This window comes from Bombina bombina, chromosome 1 (genome assembly GCF_027579735.1).
Source record: "Bombina bombina isolate aBomBom1 chromosome 1, aBomBom1.pri, whole genome shotgun sequence".
NCBI classification, from domain to species: Eukaryota; Metazoa; Chordata; class Amphibia; order Anura; family Bombinatoridae; genus Bombina; species Bombina bombina.
In genome coordinates, this window is record NC_069499.1 from 1,149,672,616 (window position 1) to 1,149,690,998 (window position 18,383).

The 18,383-nt window shown below is 38.9% G+C and overlaps 1 protein-coding gene across 1 annotated transcript in view; it reads left to right on the forward strand.

The window, feature by feature from the left end:
• The window catches only part of CNTD1 (cyclin N-terminal domain containing 1), a 238,998-nt gene that overhangs the window by 32,529 nt on the left and 188,086 nt on the right, over nucleotides 1-18,383 (forward strand). The window contains exons 2-3 of the mRNA XM_053717997.1: nucleotides 10,275-10,350; nucleotides 16,134-16,308. Coding sequence (XP_053573972.1) covers nucleotides 10,275-10,350; nucleotides 16,134-16,308 — 251 coding nt within the window. The remainder of the gene's footprint in view (nucleotides 1-10,274; nucleotides 10,351-16,133; nucleotides 16,309-18,383) is intronic.

Below are 18,383 nucleotides of genomic sequence, written 5' to 3' on the forward strand. Positions count from 1 at the left end.
TTAGTCATAGTCTTTTGACTAAAATGTCATTTTGATTTAGTTTTAGTCATAGTCTTTTGACTAAAATGTCATTTTAGTTTTAGTCGTATTTTAGTCATCAGAATTTCTTTAGTTTTATAGTCATTTTAGTCTAGTTTTAGTTGACGAAATTAACACTGGTCCATTCAAGCATCCAAATCTAATTTCTCTGCGGCTGACTGCTTGGAGATTGAACGCCTGATTTTATCAAAGCGTGGTTTCTCTGAGTCGCTCATTGATACCTTGATTCAGGCTAGAAAGCCTGTCACCAGGAAAATCTATCATAAGATATGGTGTAAATATCTTTATTGGTGTGAATCCAAGGGTTACTTATGGAGTAAAATTAGGATTCCTAGGATATTGTCTTTTCTCCAATAAGGATTGGAGAAGGGATTATCAGCTAGTTCCTTAAAGGGACAGATATCTGCTTTGTCTATTCTTTTACACAAACGTCTGGCAGATGTTCCAGACGTTCAGGCGTTTAGTCAGGCTTTAGTTAGAATCAAGCCTGTGTTTAAACCTGTTGCTCCACCATGGAGTTTAAATTTAGTTCTTAAAGTTCTTCAAGGGGTTCCGTTTGAACCTATGCATTCCATAGATATTAAGCTTCTATCTTGGAAAGTTCTGTTTTTAGTAGCTATCTCTTCGGCTCGAAGAGTTTCTGAATTATCTGCTTTACAGTGTGACTCACCTTATCTTGTTTTCCATGCGGATAAGGTGGTTTTGCGTACCAAACCTGGATTCCTTCCTAAAGTTGTTTCTAATAGGAATATCAATCAGAAAATTGTTGTTCCTTCTCTGTGTCCTAATCCTTCTTCCAAGAAGGAACGTCTGTTGCACAACCTAGATGTGGTTCGTGCTTTAAAGTTCTACTTACAAGCAACTAAAGATTTCCGTCAAACATCTTCATTGTTTGTTGTCTATTCTGGAAAGTGGAGAGGTCAAAAGGCTACGGCAACCTTTCTTTCTTTTTGGCTGAAAAGCATCATCCGTTTGGCTTATGAGACTGCTGGCTAGCAGCCTCCTGAAAGGATTACTGCTCACTCTACTAGAGCAGTGGCTTCCACATGGGCTTTTAAAAATGAGGCTTCTGTTGAACAGATTGGTAAGGCGGCGACTTGGTCTTTGCTTCATACTTTTTCCAAATTTTATACTTTTGCTTCTTTGGAGGCTATTTTTGGGAGAAAGGTTCTACAAGCAGTGGTGCCCTCCGTTTAGGTACCTGTCTTGTCCCTCCCTTCATCCGTGTCCTAAAGCTTTGGTATTGGTATCCCACAAGTATTGGATGAATCCGTGGACTCGATACATCTTGCAAGAGAAAACAAAATTTAGGCTTACCTGATGAATTTCTTTCTCTTGCGATGTATCGAGTCCACGGCCCGCCCTGTCTATTTAAGACAGGTAATATATTTTATTAATAAACTTCAGTCACCTCTGCACCCTATAGTTTCTTCTTTTTCTTCCTAACCTTCGGTCGAATGACTGGGGGGTGGAGTTAGGGGAGGAGCTATATAGACAGCTCTGCTGTGGGTGCTCTCTTTGCCACTTCCTGTTGGGAAGGAGAATATCCCACAAGTATTGGATGAATCCGTGGACTCGATACATCGCAAGAGAAAGAAATTTATTAGGTAAGCATAAATTTTGTTTTTCAATTGGACTCCCATAGCGCCGGTATTACGAGTTTTGCTGTGAGGCCAAAAAGTGAGCGGTACAGCCTAAAATGACAAGATCCGTACCGCCATCTAAAGTCAGCAGTTATGAGTTTTACGCTACAAAGCTGCAGCATGAAACTCATAAATAAACTGTTAAAAAGTACACTAACACCCATAAACTACCTATTAACTCCTAAACCGAGGCCCTCCTGCATTGCAAACACTATTGAAAGATTATTAACCCCTAATCTGCCGTCCGCCCACACCGCCGCAATAATAAACCTATTAACCACTAAACCGCAAGCCCCCCACAACGAAATATACTAAAATAAACTATTAACCCCTAAACCTCTGGCCTCCCACATCATTACATAAATATATTAGAAATCAGCTCTTTTACCTGTAAAAAAAAAATACAAACAACCCCCCAACAGTAAAACCCACCACCCACACAACCAAACCCCCCAAATAAAATTCTATCTAAATAAACCTAAGCTAACCATTGCCCTGAAAAGGGCATTTGGATGGGCATTGCCCTTAAAAGAGCATTTAGCTCTTTTACATTGCCCAAACCCTAAGCTAAAAATAAAACCCACCCAATAAACCCTTAAAGGGACACTCAATCAAAAGTAAACTTTCATTATTCAGATAGATCATGCCATTTTAAACAACTTCCCAATTTACTTCCATTAACTAAATGTGCACAGTCTTTTTATATTTAAACATTTTGAGTCAACAGCTCCTACTGAGCATGTGCAAGAATAAGTGTGTATGCATTTGTGAATGGCTGATGGCTGTCACATGGTACGTGTATGCATTTGTGAATGGCTGATTGCTGTCACATGGTACAGGGGGAGTGGAAAAAGACATAACTTTTAAAATTGTCAGAAAAAAAAACTACTAATCATTTGAAGTTCAGACTAAGTGCTACTGCATTGTTTTGTTATCTTGCATTTGTTGATTATGCAAATCTACTGTGTTGACTGGTCCTTTAAAAAAAAACTAACACTAACCCCCGACGATCCACTTACAGTTTTTGAAGACCGGACATCCATCCTCATCCAGGCAGCAGAAGTCTTCATCTAAGCGGGCAGAAGTCCTCATCGAAGCCGGCAGAAGTCTTCATCCAAACGGGCAGAAGTCTTCATCCAGACGGCATCTTCTATCTTCATCCATCCGGCGCGGAGCAGGTCCATCTTCAAGACCTCCGGCGCCTAGCATCCTCTTCTTCCGACGGTCGCTGAGAATGAAGTTTCCCTTTAAGTGACGTCATCCAAGATGGCGTCCCATACATTTTGAATGGCTGATAGAATTCTATCAGCCAATAGGAATTAAAGGGGAAAAATCCTATTGGCTGTTGCAATCAGCCAATAGGATTGAGCTTGCATTCTTTTGGCTGATTGGAATAGCTAATAGTATGCAAGCTAAATCCTATTGGCTGATTGGATCAGCCAATAGGATGAAAGCTCAATCCTATTGGCTGATTGCAACAGCCAATAGGATTTTTTCACCTTTAATTCCTATTGGCTAGTTAACATAAATACAAAATTACCTGTGAAATAAAACCTAAGCTAGCTACAATGTAACTATTATTTATTTTGTAGCTAGCTTAGTTTTTTTTTACATGTATTTAGTTTTAAATATGAATTATTTAGGTAATAATTGTAAGTTTAATTTACATTTATTTTAATTATATTTAAGTTAGGGGGGTTAGATTTAGGCTTAGGGTTACGTTAGGGTTAGGTTTATGCTTAGGGTTAGGGTTACGTTAGGGTTAGGTTTAGGGGTTAATATATTTATTAAGTGTTAGTGATGTGGGAGGCCAGAGGTTTAGGGGTTAATAACTTTAGTATAGTGGCGGCGAAATTGGGGGCGGCAGAATAGGGGTTAATAACTGTAATGTAGGTGGCGGCGATATCGGGCACGGCAGAGTAGGGGTTAATAAGTTATTTAGGTGGCGGTGATATTAGGGGCAGCATATTAGGAGTTAATAAGTGTATTTAAGTGGTGGCGATATCGGGTGCGGCAGATTAGGGGTTAATAGTTTTATTTAGGTGGCGGTGATGTTAGGGGCAGAAGATTAGGGGTTAATAACATAATGTAGGTTGCGGCGATGTTAGGGGCAGCAGATTAGGGGTGTTTAGACTTGGTTTTTATGTTAGGGTGTAACTTTTTCTTTCCCCATAGACATCAATGGGGCTGCGTTACGGAGCTTTTTTTTCCACGATCGCAGGTGTTAGGCTTTTTTTTTTGCCGGCTCTCCCCATTGATGTCTATGGGGAATCAAAACACTGCTTGTATTTGTATTTGGGTGAGGTATGGAGCTCAACGCCACCCTATTGCCCACACAAGCCGGGTTTTTAAAGACTTGTAATAGCAGCGCTATAGGGAGGTGAATTAACAACGCTTTTGTGGCGCTCGTTAATTTCCCTATCGCGCTGAAAACTCGTAATCTAGCTGACAGATAGGAAAGTGTTCAGAGGAATTATCTTCTAAAGATGTTTTAGAGACAGACACAAAAAGGCTCCCTGATTAGTGAAGACTACATTAAGTAGAAAACACAACCATAAGGCTATATTCCCTTAAAAAGAGCTATTGGGAAAAACGTACCCCCTCCAAACAAAATGCGTAACAAAACAGCAAGGCCACAGAGGGCTAACCCATCACCAAAAAGGAGGAATAATGTGTAGGAGAACAGAGTACACTAAATAACTGATATTGCGCACAAAAGAGAAAGAGAACTCAGGCGTAAACAATGTGATTAAATATATTAAAGCACGCTAAAAAATACCATTGTGCGCTATCCAGACTGGCCGGCGCACTAAAACCCGGCAAGCCGACATGCACACAGAAGCCGACGTGCACAACCTCACTGAGCCGACACACTAACGCAACATAAAGAAGTATACGCGTGCAAACATTTAAGGGGGAATAGAGCCTTATAATCAGGCCTAGCTCTTGCATAAGGCAGGCTTGGCAGCCTCCTTAGGGTACCCAAGCAGGTGGGCGCAATCTTGAGCGGCAGGCATGCAACAGCTAACGCTGATATTTTTTTTTATTTAGCCAGCCCAGCAATATTTAGTGAGAGTGCCGGTCTATCCCGCATTGTCCCGAGCGCACTGCAGTGTAAAGTTTCAATTTTTTTTTTTTACATAAACGACTTTATATTTGTTCCTTTTCACCGCTTAGGTTACTGGTATTGTCATGTGAGATTTTCCCTCAATGACATCCTGACCCTGCTGTGACATCCTGACCCAGAGCTCAGGTGGGTGGTAAATAATAAACGGCTAGATTACAAGTTTTGAGGTAAGAGCGGCTCGGTTCTGACTTGCAAGTTATTTCCACCGCTCACCTCCCTACAGCACTGCTATTAAAGGTTTTCATAAACCCGGCATTAGCAGGCAATAAGTGAGCGTTGAGATAAATTGAGCTCCATACCGCACTCCAATACCAGCGCTGCTTTGAGCTGGTTTTACGTGCTCGTGCACGATTTCCCCATAGACATCAATGGGGAGAGCCGGCTGAAAAAAAGCCTAACACCTGCAAAAAAGGAGCGTAAAGCTCCCTAACGCAGCCCCATTGATTCCTATGGGGAAAGAAAATTTATGTTTACACCTAACACCCTAACATAAACCCCGAGTCTAAACACCCCTAATCTGCTGCCCCTAACATTGCCGCCACCTACATTATACTTGTTAACCCCTAATCTGCCGCCCCTAACATCACCACCACCTACATTATACTTATTAACCCCTAATCTGCCACCCCCAATGTCGCCGCCACCTACATAAATTTAATAACCCCTAATCTGCCGACCCCAACGTCGCCGCCACTATACTAAAGTTATAAACCCCTAAACCTAACCCTAAGTCTAACCCTAACACCCACTAACATAATTAAAATAAATCTAAATAAAAATTACTATCACTAACTAAATAATTCCTATTTAAAACTAAATACTTACCTATAAAATAAACCCTAAGCTAGCTACAATATAACTAATAGTTACATTGTAGCTAGCTTAGAGTTTATTTTTATTTCACAGGCAAGTTTGTATTTATTTTAACTAGGTAGATTAGTTAGTAAATAGTTATTAACTATTTACTAACTACCTAGTTAAAATAAATACAAATTTACCTGTAAAATAAAACCTAACCTGAGTTACACTAACACCTAACCTTACACTACAATTAAATAAATTACATTAATTAAATACAATTAACTAAATTACAAAAAAATCAAAACACTAAATTAAACTAAATAAAAAAGAAATTATCAAATATGTAAACTAATTACACCTAATCTAATAGCCCTATCAAAAAAAGCCCACCCAAAATGAAAAAAACCCTAGCCTACAATAAACTACCAATGGCCCTTAAAAGGACCTTTTGCGGGGCATTGCCCCAAAGAAATCAGCTCTTTACCTGTAAAAAAAAATATGAACAACCCCCCAACAGTAAAACCCACCACCCACACAACCAACCCCCCGAATAAATTCCTAACTAAAAAAACCTAAGCTCCCCATTGCCCTGAAAAGGGCATTTGTATGGGCATTGCCCTTAAAAGGGCATTTAGCTCTTTTTCCGCCCAAACCCTAAGCTAAAAATAAAACCCACCCAATAAACCCTTAAAAAACCTAACACTAACCCCCGAATATCCACTTACAGTTTTTGAAGACCTGACATCCATCCTCAACGAAGCGGCAGAAGTCCTCATCAAACCCGGCAGAAGTCTTCATCCAAGCGGGCCGAAGTCTTCATCCAGACGGCATCTTCTATCTTCATCCATCCGACGCGGAGCGGCTCCATCTTCAAGATATCCGGCGCGGAGCATCCTCTTCAATCAACGTTTTTTCCAGAATGAATGTTCCTTTAAGGGACGTCATCCAAGATGGCGTCCCTTGAATTCCGATTGACTGATAGAATTCAAATCGGAATTAAAGGGTAAAAAATTATATTGGCTGATGCAATCAGCCAATAGGATTGAGCTTGCATTCTATTTGTTGATTGGAACAACCAATAGAATGCAAGCTCAATCCTATTGGCTGATCGGTTCAGCGAATAGGATTGAAGCTCAATCCTATTGGCTGATTGCATCAGCCAATAGGATTTTTTACCCTTTAATTCCGATTGGCTGATAGAATTCTATCAGCCAATCGGAATTCAAGGGATGCCATCTTGGATGACGTCCCTTAAAGGAACCTTTATTCTGGAAGAGACGTCGATTGAAGAGGATGCTCCTTGCCGGATGTCTTGAAGATGGAGCCGCTCCGCGCCGGATGGATGAAGATAGAAGATGCCATTTGGATGAAGACTTCTGCCTGCTTGGATGAAGACTTCTTCCGGCTTCAATGAGGACTTCTGCCGCTTTGTTGAGGATGGATGTCGGGTCTTCAAAAACTGTAAGTGGATCTTCGGGGGTTAGTGTTAGTTTTTTTAAGGGTTTATTGGGTGGGTTTTATTTTTAACTTAGGGTTTGGGCGGAAAAAGAGTTAAATGTCCTTTTAAGGGCAATGCCCATCCAAATGCCCTTTTCAGGGCAATGGGGAGCTTAGGTTTTTTTAGATAGGATTTTATTTGGGGGGTTTGGTTGTGTGGGTGGTGGGTTTTACTGTTGGGGGGTTGTTTGTATTATTTTTTTACAGGTAAAAGAGCTGATTTCTTTGGGGCAATGCCCCGCAAAAGGCCCTTTTAAGGGCCAATGGTAGTTTATTGTAGGCTAGGGTTTTTTTTATTTTGGGGGGGGCTTTTTATTTTGATAGGGCTATTAGATTAGGTGTAATTAGTTTAAATATTTGATCATTTCTTTTTTATTTTGTGTAATTTAGTGTTCTTTTTTTTTAAATTTAGTTAATTGTATTTAATTAATGTAATTTATTTAATTGTAGACTAAGGTTAGGTGTTCGTGTAACTCAGGTTAGGTTTTATTTTACAGGTAAATTTGTATTTATTTTAGCTAGGTAGCTAGTAAATCGTTAATAACTATTTAGTAACTAGTCTATCTAGTTAAAATAAATACAAACTTGCCTGTGAAATAAAAATAAAACCTAAGATAAATACAATGTAACTATTAGTTATATTGTAGTTATCTTAGGGTTCATTTTATAGGTAAGTATTTAGTTTTAAATAGGAATTATTTAGTTAATGATAGTAATTTTTAGTTAGATTTATTTTAATTATATTAAAGTTAGGGGTGTTAGGGTTAGACTTAGGGTTAGGTTTAGGGGTTAATAACTTTAGTATAGTGGCGGCGATGTTAGGGACAGCAGATTAGGGGTTAATAACAGTAATGTAGGTTGCGGCGATGTTAGGGACAGCAGATTAGGGGTTAATAATATTTAACTAGTGTTTACGATGCGGGAGTGCGGCGGTTTAGGGGTTAATATGTTTATTATAGTGACGGCGATGTCCGGAGCGGCAGATTAGGGGTTAATAATTTTATTTTAGTGTTTGCGATGCAGGAGGGCCTCGGTTTAGGGGTTAATAGGTAGTTTATGGGTGTTAGTGTACTTTTTAGCACTTTAGTTATGAGTTTTATGATACGACTTTGTAGCATAAAACCCATAACTACTGACTTTCAGTTTATGGTACAGATCTTGACGGTATAGGCTGTACCGCTCACTTTTTGGCCGGACAGGCAAACTCATAATACCGGCGCTATGGAAGTCCCATTGAAAAAAGGACTTTTGAAAAGCTGCTGTAGTTACGTTGCGTTACGGCCAAAAAAGTGTGTGGTGCAGCTAAACCTGCAAGACTCGTAATACCAGCAGTAGTGAAAAAGAGCAATAATGATGCTTTTTCACTCCTACCGCAAAACTCGTAATCTAGCCGAAAGTCAGTTCTGTCCAGGCAGTGGTAACGGTAGCGGTGTGGTTCACTCACTCAAATTATTTTTTACCACCGGTCCTCCTTGTGACAGACTTTTACTGCAGTGTGTAACCTAACCCAGCCTCTTCCATAACTAGTAGTGCAGAGGGTGGCAGGCGTAGCACAGGAGGATCAGGTAGTACTGAGGAGGGTCGGTGGGGCATGAGATTGCTATTGAGTGCTATGCTGCCTTACTCGCTCTGGGAGGAGGGTGTGGACGAGCTGGGGAAAGCCACACGAAGTGACAACAGATATGTGTGCAAATTGCGGTGCATGATTCCAGGGTCCCTAGAACACGTTCTGTGAGAGGTAGGTTTGTTTGTCAGTCACCAGTTACCTGCTCTGCATCACTCACATTTTGTATGGTACCCACAGGGCTTTTCATCTCTCTTTTTTTAATTTATTTTTTATTTCACATGGGGTTGGTATTTTCCACAGACTGTTGCCGGTACAAATTACCTAGAACACATTCTGTGAGAGGTTGGTTTACAAATAGCAACCTGCCTGATGCATAATGGCAGCATATGTAAATAGACCCATACATTTGAGGGCTTTCTCTTAACAGCAACTTAGTTGTCCCTCCTGTGTTTATACAAATGTCCAAGCTATGCCTAGAAGTACTTGAATGTGTATGTATTGTGTGTATGTTGTGTGTCTGCATATGTGTGGTGTGTGTATGTTGTGTGTCTAGGGATGTGATGTGTTTATGTTGTGTCTGCACTGATTTGCTATGCTGCACTAACACTGTTTAAGTTGCTATGCTGCGCTACCTCTGTTTGATTTGAATTGAGCCACCAATCAGCAAGCACTACCCAGGTGCTAAACCAAAAATGGGCCAGCTCCTAAGCTTACATTCCTGCTTTTAAAATACAGATACCAAGAGAACTAAGAAAATTTGATAATAGGAGTTTATAAGAAAGTTGCTTAAAATTCCATGCTCAATCTGAATCATATTCCTTAAACAACCAATGGGATGGTATGTAATCGGGAATAGGGGGGCAGCAAAATGTATCCTCGTCTGTGCGGTCAAAAATCCTAGCACCGGCCCTGCTTATAATTAAAAATGAGCCATACTAAATAAATACATATTATGTCCCCAAGCTACAGAGTACAATAGTGTACAAACTATATAGCCCAATTGGCTAAATAAGTGCCCTTAAATAAAAAATTTTTTTACTTATCCATAGGCACCCATCTTCTAACTGGGATCCAGTAGATAGCCAAACCAGTGCTGAAACATAACAGCAATAGGAAATATACGGATGAACCAACAGGAGGAGGCTAAGGACAAGTACCCGTGACACTCATGGAAGCCTTTTGACTAACTCCCATAGGGTGTAATTGTGCCACTACACCACACTTGCAATACATATTTCCATCTAAAAGCAGCACTCTGAGGGGAAATAAGCCTCAAATCAGTCTGAGAATCCCTTTCACAGAAGAACATCAGGAGCACCTTCATTCTTCACCTTCCTTCAGCGGAGGCAAAGACAAGACTAGTTTCTTATTAGGTGGGAGGGGTTTTATTGAGCTCTTGGAGTTTGGGAATCTTTGCCTCCTACTAGTGGGCCGGAAAGAGTAATTCCCAGATGTAATGGATCGTGGACTCTTACCACGTGTATAAAAGAAAAATATGTCCCCTTTAATTGAGGCATACGTATGTACATTACTGTATATAATGTTATTTTTTTATTTTTTTTTACAGATGAAAATAATATCTATTTGCTATATGTTTCAGAGTTGGTTTTCCTCTTGTCAGAACTATGGTGCCAGGACAGCTCTACAAAGTATCAAGCAGTGGAAATATTAGATAGGTGCTATTTCATGTTTATGTTTTGATATATAGTATAAGGCTAATGTGTCTGACAGAAAACAAACCAAAACTGCCCTTCATAAATAAGTTTTAGATCTTTAAAGAGACATAAAACCTCATGATTTAGAAAGAATGTGCAATTTTAAACAACTTTCCAATTTACTTCTATTATCTAATTTGCTTCATTCTCTTGACATCCTTTGTTTAAATGTATCTAAATAGGCTTAATAGCTGCTGATTGTTGGCTGCATATAGATGCCTCATGTGATTAGCTCACACATGTGCATTGCTATTTGTTCAACAAAGGATACCTAGAGATTGTTGCAAATTAGATAATAGAAGTAAATTGGAATGTTGTTTAAAATTGTATTTTCTGAATAATGAAAGAAACAAATTTGGGTTTCATGTCTCTTTAAATATTACAACTGTTTGTCCCTATTGTCTTTCACTGGAAATTAATTTCCTTCTATAAGAAAATATCCACACTTGCTTCATAGAATCAAGTTTGTGAAATATCTTCCGCAATATATCTTTCTATCTATCTTATTTTAAAGGGACAAAAACATTCACGATTCATATAGAGCAGTGATGGCGAACCTTGGCATCCCAGATATTTCAGAACTACATTTTCCATGATGCGTAGGCACTCTGCAGTCCAGTCGAGCATAATGGGACATGTAGTTCTGAAACATCTGGAGTGCCAAGGTTCATCATCACTGATATAGGGGCCGAATTATCAAGCTCTGAATGTTTCTGCGCAAGCCTTCATACTCGCCGGAAACAGAAGTTATGAAGCAGTGGTTTAAAGACCGCTGCTCCATAACTGTTCCACTGCCTCTGAGGCTGCGGTCTGCAATCCGCCCGATCCTATATGTTCGGGCTGATTGACACCCCCTGCTAGCAGCACACCCCCTGCTAGCAGCCGATTGGCTGCAAATCTGTAAGGGGCGGCATTGCACAAGCAGTTCTGGTAAACTGCTTGTGCAACTGTTAAATGCCGACAGCGTATGCTGTCGACATTCAGCGATGTCTGTCGTTGATAAATTGGCCCCATAGAGTGTGCGATTTATAAATATGTCCCAATATACTTACATTATCAAATTTTATAATATTGCTACAAACATCACTGCAAACACTCATACCATAGAGTGCTAAAGACACATGCATGCTCCTGAACTCTTATTACTTTACCTTGGTATACTCTTCAACAAAGGATACCAGGAGAAAAAAAGCTAATTTGATAATAGAAGTAAAATGGAAAGTTTTTTATGATTGTATGTTCTGTCTATACCATTCAAGTTCATTCTTTACTATCGCTTAAACCTTGGTTAATAACCTTCTGAAAAAAATATTCGGCTAGATTACGAGTCTTGCGTTATGAGTAAAAAAGCAGCGTTAAGCCTTATAACGCTGCTTTTTTACTACCGCTGGTATTACGAGTCTTGCAGATTTAGGGGCACCGCACACTTTTTTGGCCTTACCGTAAATCAACTTACGCAATTTGCGTATAGTCTTTTTTCAATGGGACTTCCATAGCACCGGTATTACGAGCTTGTCCTGGGAGGCCAAAAAGTGAGCGGTACACCCTATCCCGTCAAGATTCGTACCGCATTTTAAAGTCAGTAGTTATGAGTTTTACACTACACAGCTGTAGCATAAAACTCATAACTAAAGTGCTAAAAAGTACACTAACACCCATAAACTACCTATTAACCCCTAAACCGAGGCCTTCCCGCAACGCAAACACTAAAATAAAATTATTAACCCCTAATCTTCCGCTCCCGACATCGCCGCCACTAGAATAAACATATGAATCCCTAAACCCCCGCACTCCCGCCTCGCAAACATTAGTTAAATGTTAACCCCTAATCTGCTGTCCCTAACATCGCCACCACCTACCTACATTTATTAACCCCTAATCTGCTGTGCCCAACGTCGCCGCCACTATATTATATTTATTAACCCCTAAATCTAAGTCTAACCCTAACACCCCCTAACTTAAATATAATAAAAATAAATATAAATAAAAATTACTATCATTAACTAAATAATTCCTATTTAACACTAAATACTTATCTATAAAATAAACCCTAAACTAGCTACAATATAACTAATATAACATAACTTACATTGTAGCTATCTTAGGGTTTATTTTTATTTTTACAGGCAAGTTTGTATTTATTTTAACTAGGTAGAATAGTTACTAAATAGTTATTAACTATTTACTAACTACCTAGCTAAAATAAATACAAATTGACCTGTAAAATAAAACCTAACCTAAGTTACACTAACACCTAACCTAACCCTACAATTAAATAAATTCCCTAAATTAAATACAATCAGCTACATTCAAAACAATTAACTAAATTCAAAACAATTAGCTAAATTACAAAAAAACAAACACTAAATTACAGAAAATAAAAAACAAATTACAAGATCTTTAAACTAATTACACCTAATCTAATAGCCCTATCAACATAAAAAAGCCCACCCAAAATAAAAAAAACCTAGCCTAAACTACCAATATCCCTTAAAAGGGCCTTTTGAGGGGCATTGCCCCAAAGAAATCAGCTCTTTTACCTGTAAATAAAATACAAACAACCCCCCAACAGTAAAACCCACCACCCACACAACCAACCCCCCAATTAAAACCTTAACTAAAGAAACCTAAGCTCCACATGGCCCTGAAAAGGGCATTTGGATGGGGATTGCCAGGGCATTTAGCTCTATTGCGGCCCACAGCCCTAACCTAAAACTAAAACCCACCCAATACACCCTTAAAAAATCCTAACACTAACCCCCGATCCACTTACCGGGAGAAGTCTTCATCCAAGCGGCAAGATGTCCTCAAGGAAGCCGGCAGAAGTGGTCCTCCAGACGGGCAGAAGTGGTCCTCCAGACGGGCAGAAGTCTTCACCCAGACGGCATCTTCTATCTTCATCCTTCCGACGCAGAGGGGCTCCATCTTCAAGACATCCGGCACGGAGCATCCTCGTCAATCGATGTCTTCTTGCTGAATCAAGGTTCCTTTAAATGACGTCATCCGAGATGGCGTCCCTTAGATTCTGATTGGCTGATAGAATTCTATCAGCCAATCGGAATTAAGGTTGAAAAAATTGAACTTAACTCCTATTGGCTGATCCAATCAGCCAATAGGATTGAGCTCACATTCTATTGGCTGTTCCAATCGGAATCTAAGGGATGCCATCTTGGATGATGTAATTTAAAGGAACCTTCATTCAGCAAGAAGACATCGATATAAGAGGATGCTCCACGCCGGATGTCTTGAAGATGGAGCCGCTCTGCGTCGGAAGGATGAAGATAGAAGATGCCGTCTGGAGGACCACTTCTGCCCGTCTGGAGGACCACTTCTGCCGGCTTCCTTGAGGACATCTTGCTGCTTGGATGAAGACTTCTCCCGGTAAGTGGATCTTCGGGGGTTAGTGTTAGGATTTTTTAAGGGTGTATTAGGTGGGTTTTATTTTTAGGTTAGGGCTGTGGGCCGCAATAGAGCTAAATGCCCTGGCAATCCCCATCCAAATGCCCTTTTCAGGGCAATGGGGAGCTTAGGTTTCTTTAGTTAGGGTTTTATTTGGGGGGTTGGTTGTGTGGGTGGTGGGTTTTACTGTTGGGGGGGTTGTTTGTATTTTTTTTTTTACAGGTAAAAGAGCTGATTTCTTTGGGGCAATGCCCCTCAAAAGGCCCTTTTAAGTGATATTGGTAGTTTAGGCTAGGTTTTTTTTATTTTGGGTGGGCTTTTTTTATTTTGATAGGGCTATTAAATTTGGTGTACTTAGTTTAAAGATCTTGTAATTTGTTTTTTATTTTCTGTAATTTAGTGTTTGTTTGTTTTTATAATTTAGCTAATTGTTTTGAATTTATTTAATTGTATTTAGGCCGGTGAGGTAACTCAGTTGGTAAATGCCCTGACTACAAAAAAGCCTGTTAAAAAAAGATCCAAGGTCACAGGTTCAAATCCCGGCAGGGCCAACTCAGCCCTTCATCCTTCTGAGGTCGATAAAATGAGTACCATTAAATTGGGTAATAATAACAACTATTACTATTCAGCTGACGATTTGGTTAATTCCTAGAGCGAGCGCTGAAAAAGCGATTTGAGTCCCACTGGGAGAAAGGCGCTATATAAATACTAGTTATTATTATTATTATATTATTTAATTTAGGGAATTTATTTAATTGTAGTGTAGTGTTAGGTGTTAGTGTAGCTTAGGTTAGGTTTTATTTTACAGGTCAATTTGTATTTATTTTAGCTAGGTAGTTAGTAAATAGTTAATAACTATTTAGTAACTATTCTACCTAGTTAAAATAAATACAAACTTGCCTGTAAAATAAAAATAAAACCTAAGCTAGATACAATGTAACTATTAGTTATATTGTAGCTAGCTTAGGGTTTATTTTACAGGTAAGTATTTAGTTTTAAATAGGAATAATTTAGGTAATAATTGTAGGTTTTATTTATATTTAGTTTTATTATATTTAAGTTAGGGGGTGTTAGGGTTAGACTTAGGTTTAGGGGTTAATAAATATAATATAGTGGCGGCGACGTTGGGGGCAGCAGATTAGGGGTTAATAAATGTAGGTAAGTGGCGGCGATGTTAGGGGCGGCAGATTAGGGGTTAATAATATTTAACTAGTGTTTGCGATGCAGGAGTACGGCGGTTTAGGGGTTAATATGTTTATTATAGTGGCGGCGACGTTGGGGGTGGCAGATTAGGGTTTAATAACATTATGTAGGTGTCAGCGATGTTGTGGGCAGCAGATTAGGGGTTAATAAATATAATGTAGGTGTCGGCGATGTTGGGGGCAGCAGATTAGGGGTTCATAAGTATAATGTAGGTGGCGGCGATGTCCGGAGCGGCAGATTAGGGGTTAATAAGTATAATGCAGGTGTTGGCAATGTCGGGGGCGGCAGATTAGTGGTTAATAAGTGTAAGATTAGGGGTGTTTAGACTCGGGGTTCATGTTAGGGTGTTAGGTGTAAACATAAAATGTGTTTCCCCATAGGAATCAATGGGGCTGCGTTACTGAGCTTTACACTACTTTTTGGCAGGTGTTAGACTTTTTCTCAGCCGGCTCTCCCCATTAATGTCTATGGGGAAATCGTGCACAAGCACGTATAACCAGATCACCGCTGACTTAAGCAGCGCTGGTATTGGAGTGCGGTATGGAGCTCAATTTTGCTCTACACTCACTTCTTGCCTTTTAACGCCGGGTTTAGAGAAACCTGTAATACCAGCTCTGTAGGTAAGTGAGAGGTGTCAATAATGTGCAAGTTAGTACCGCACCCCTCATAACGCAAAACTCGTAATCTGGTCGATTGTTTCCATAGTTTTCATAAGATCATTTTACAAATTGTGATCTAGCCTCATACATTTTCATATGATCAATTCAAATAACAAATTATATGCTCTTTATTGGTGCTACCTTCTGCTAAAATTAGGTTCTCCAATTACAATGATTTTTTTTGGATTATGTTCTAGAAAATATTTATTTTTATAAACATTCAAGGAATCTTATCCTGCTTGTAGTTAATGTCACAAGAGACTTTTAGTATTTCCTTTTGAAATAATCACTTTGCTGATCAAGAAGCTCTATGTGTTTGTCAGATTCTGTATAGATATGCCATTTAACGTAATCTTTATTTCAATACTTTTTTCATTGATCAACTCATTAATTAATCAAGGTAATAGGTACCATACAAATATATTTACAAAATGTTATAAAGATCATAAGAGTTTAGCACAATGTTCTAGGTTTTTGTTTCAGGTTCATGATCTTACACATTGAGGAGATGTATAATTCCACTGCAGAATCCAAGAAGGAAGTGGAGGCATCACATTGTAGGACCTGGAACTCAATAAAATCCAGTCTGTGTGACACATTTATGTTACGCATTGTGTCCTGTGTTCAAATCGCTAGCAAGTTATACTTTCACTGCCATGTAAGTTATAGTATTGCTTATTTCTCTTTCTAAAATGTTTTATGGATGTTGCCCTGTGTTACATATTACAATCTGCTTCTTTTTTGGGTGATAGATCAACAATTTAATTGCTAAGGGTTGTGCTTACATATGTATATTATATAATGATAATTTAGCAGTTTATTTAGCTGTTATCTTATTTTAGATACTCGTCTATCCTTTCAATTCTCATTATGGAGCAAACTGGTGCAGTAAAGTCTTAGGACATAATGCTGACCCTTTATAAGGGAAAACTAATAACAATTAATTCCCTTCCCAGATGTGTTTGCTGTTTAAGGGAGTGTTGGTGTGTCCCCTACTCACTTTTGTAACCTATGCGCTCAGTCTGTGTCTAATGCATGCAGGGTCATGCAGCGTCGCATTTGCAGCAGAGTACTCAGGGATTTGTTGATCACAAGGGTTATCCACAGAACATAGATAAATGAGTTACAAAGTCTGTAACAAAAGAAAATGCTTTACCCCTGCAATTATATAGGAACAATTATCCCTTAATAATACAGGAACAATTTTTAACCATTCATACTTTATCTTTATTGGTTTAACTATTCAATCATACACGTTTAAAAACACTTAAACTCTCGATATATCAATATATAGCATAGATGTGTGAATAATACTTCTAAGAATCATGTATCTATATGTGAAACATTATACTTGGTTTGTATAATATCAAGCAGTCAGATATAAACATTTCTCTTGTAAGGTGTATCCAGTCCACGGATCATCCATTACTTGTGGGATATTCTCATTCCCAACAGGAAGTTGCAAGAGGACACCCACAGCAGAGCTGTAATATAGCTCCTCCCCTAACTGTCATAGCCAGTCATTCTCTTGCAACTCTCAACAAGCTAGGACGTTGTAGGAGAGAGTGGTTAAATATAGCTAGTTTATTTTCTTCAATCAAAAGTTTGTTATTTTTAAATAGTACCGGAGTTGTGCTATTTTATCTCAGGCAGTAAATAGAAGAAGAATCTTAGCAGGTTGTAACTAAGATCCATTGCTATTCTCACATATGTCTGAGGGGATTACACAGATGAGGTAACTTCAGCGAGAGAATGGCGTGCAGTTTAATCTGCTATCAGGTATGTGCAGTTATAATTTTTTCTAGAAATGGAAAACACTAGAAAATGCTGCTGATACCGGATTAATGTAAGTTAAGCCTGAATACAGTGATTTAATAACGACTGGTATCATGCTTACTCCCAGGGGTAATACCCTTATGATATTTACAATATAAAACGTTTGCTGGCATGTTTTTTCGTTTTTATATATGCTTTGGTGATAAAACTTTATTGGGGCCTAGTTTTTTTCCACATGGCTGGCTTAAATTTTGACTAGAAACAATTTCCACTGTTGTAGTATAAAAGTTACAGTTGGTGCAGTTAAAATTACAAACTGTGACATCCAGCTTCCCTCAAAGGCCCTCTGAATGCTATAGGACATCTCTAAAGGGCCCAAAGGCTTTCCAAAGTCGTTTATTGGGGAAGGTAGGGCCACAGCTTGCTGCGGCAGTTGGTTGTGACTGTTAAAAAACGTCTATTTCGTTTTTTTGATCCGTTTTTTGAACTAAGGGGTTAATCATCCATTTGCAAGTGGGTGCAATGCTCTGTTAGCCTATTATACACACTGTAAAAATTTCGTTTGATTTACTGCATTTTTTCACTGTTTTTCAAATTATGACAAAATTTGTTTCTCTTAAAGGCACAGTACCGTTTTTTATATTTGCTTGTTAACTTGATTTAAAGTGTTTTCCAAGCTTGCTAGTCTCATTGCTATTCTGTATAAACATGTCTGACATAGAAGAAACTCCTTGTTTATTATGTTTAAAAGCCATGGTGGAACCCCCTCTTAGAATGTGTACCAAATGTACTGATTTCATTTTATGCAATAAAGATCATTTTCTGTCTTTAAAAAATGTATCACCAGAGGAATCTGACGAGGGGGAAGTTATGCCGACTAACTTTCCCCACGTGTCAGACCCTTTGACTCTCGCTTAAGGGACTCACGCTCAAATGGCGCCAAGTACATCTAGGGCG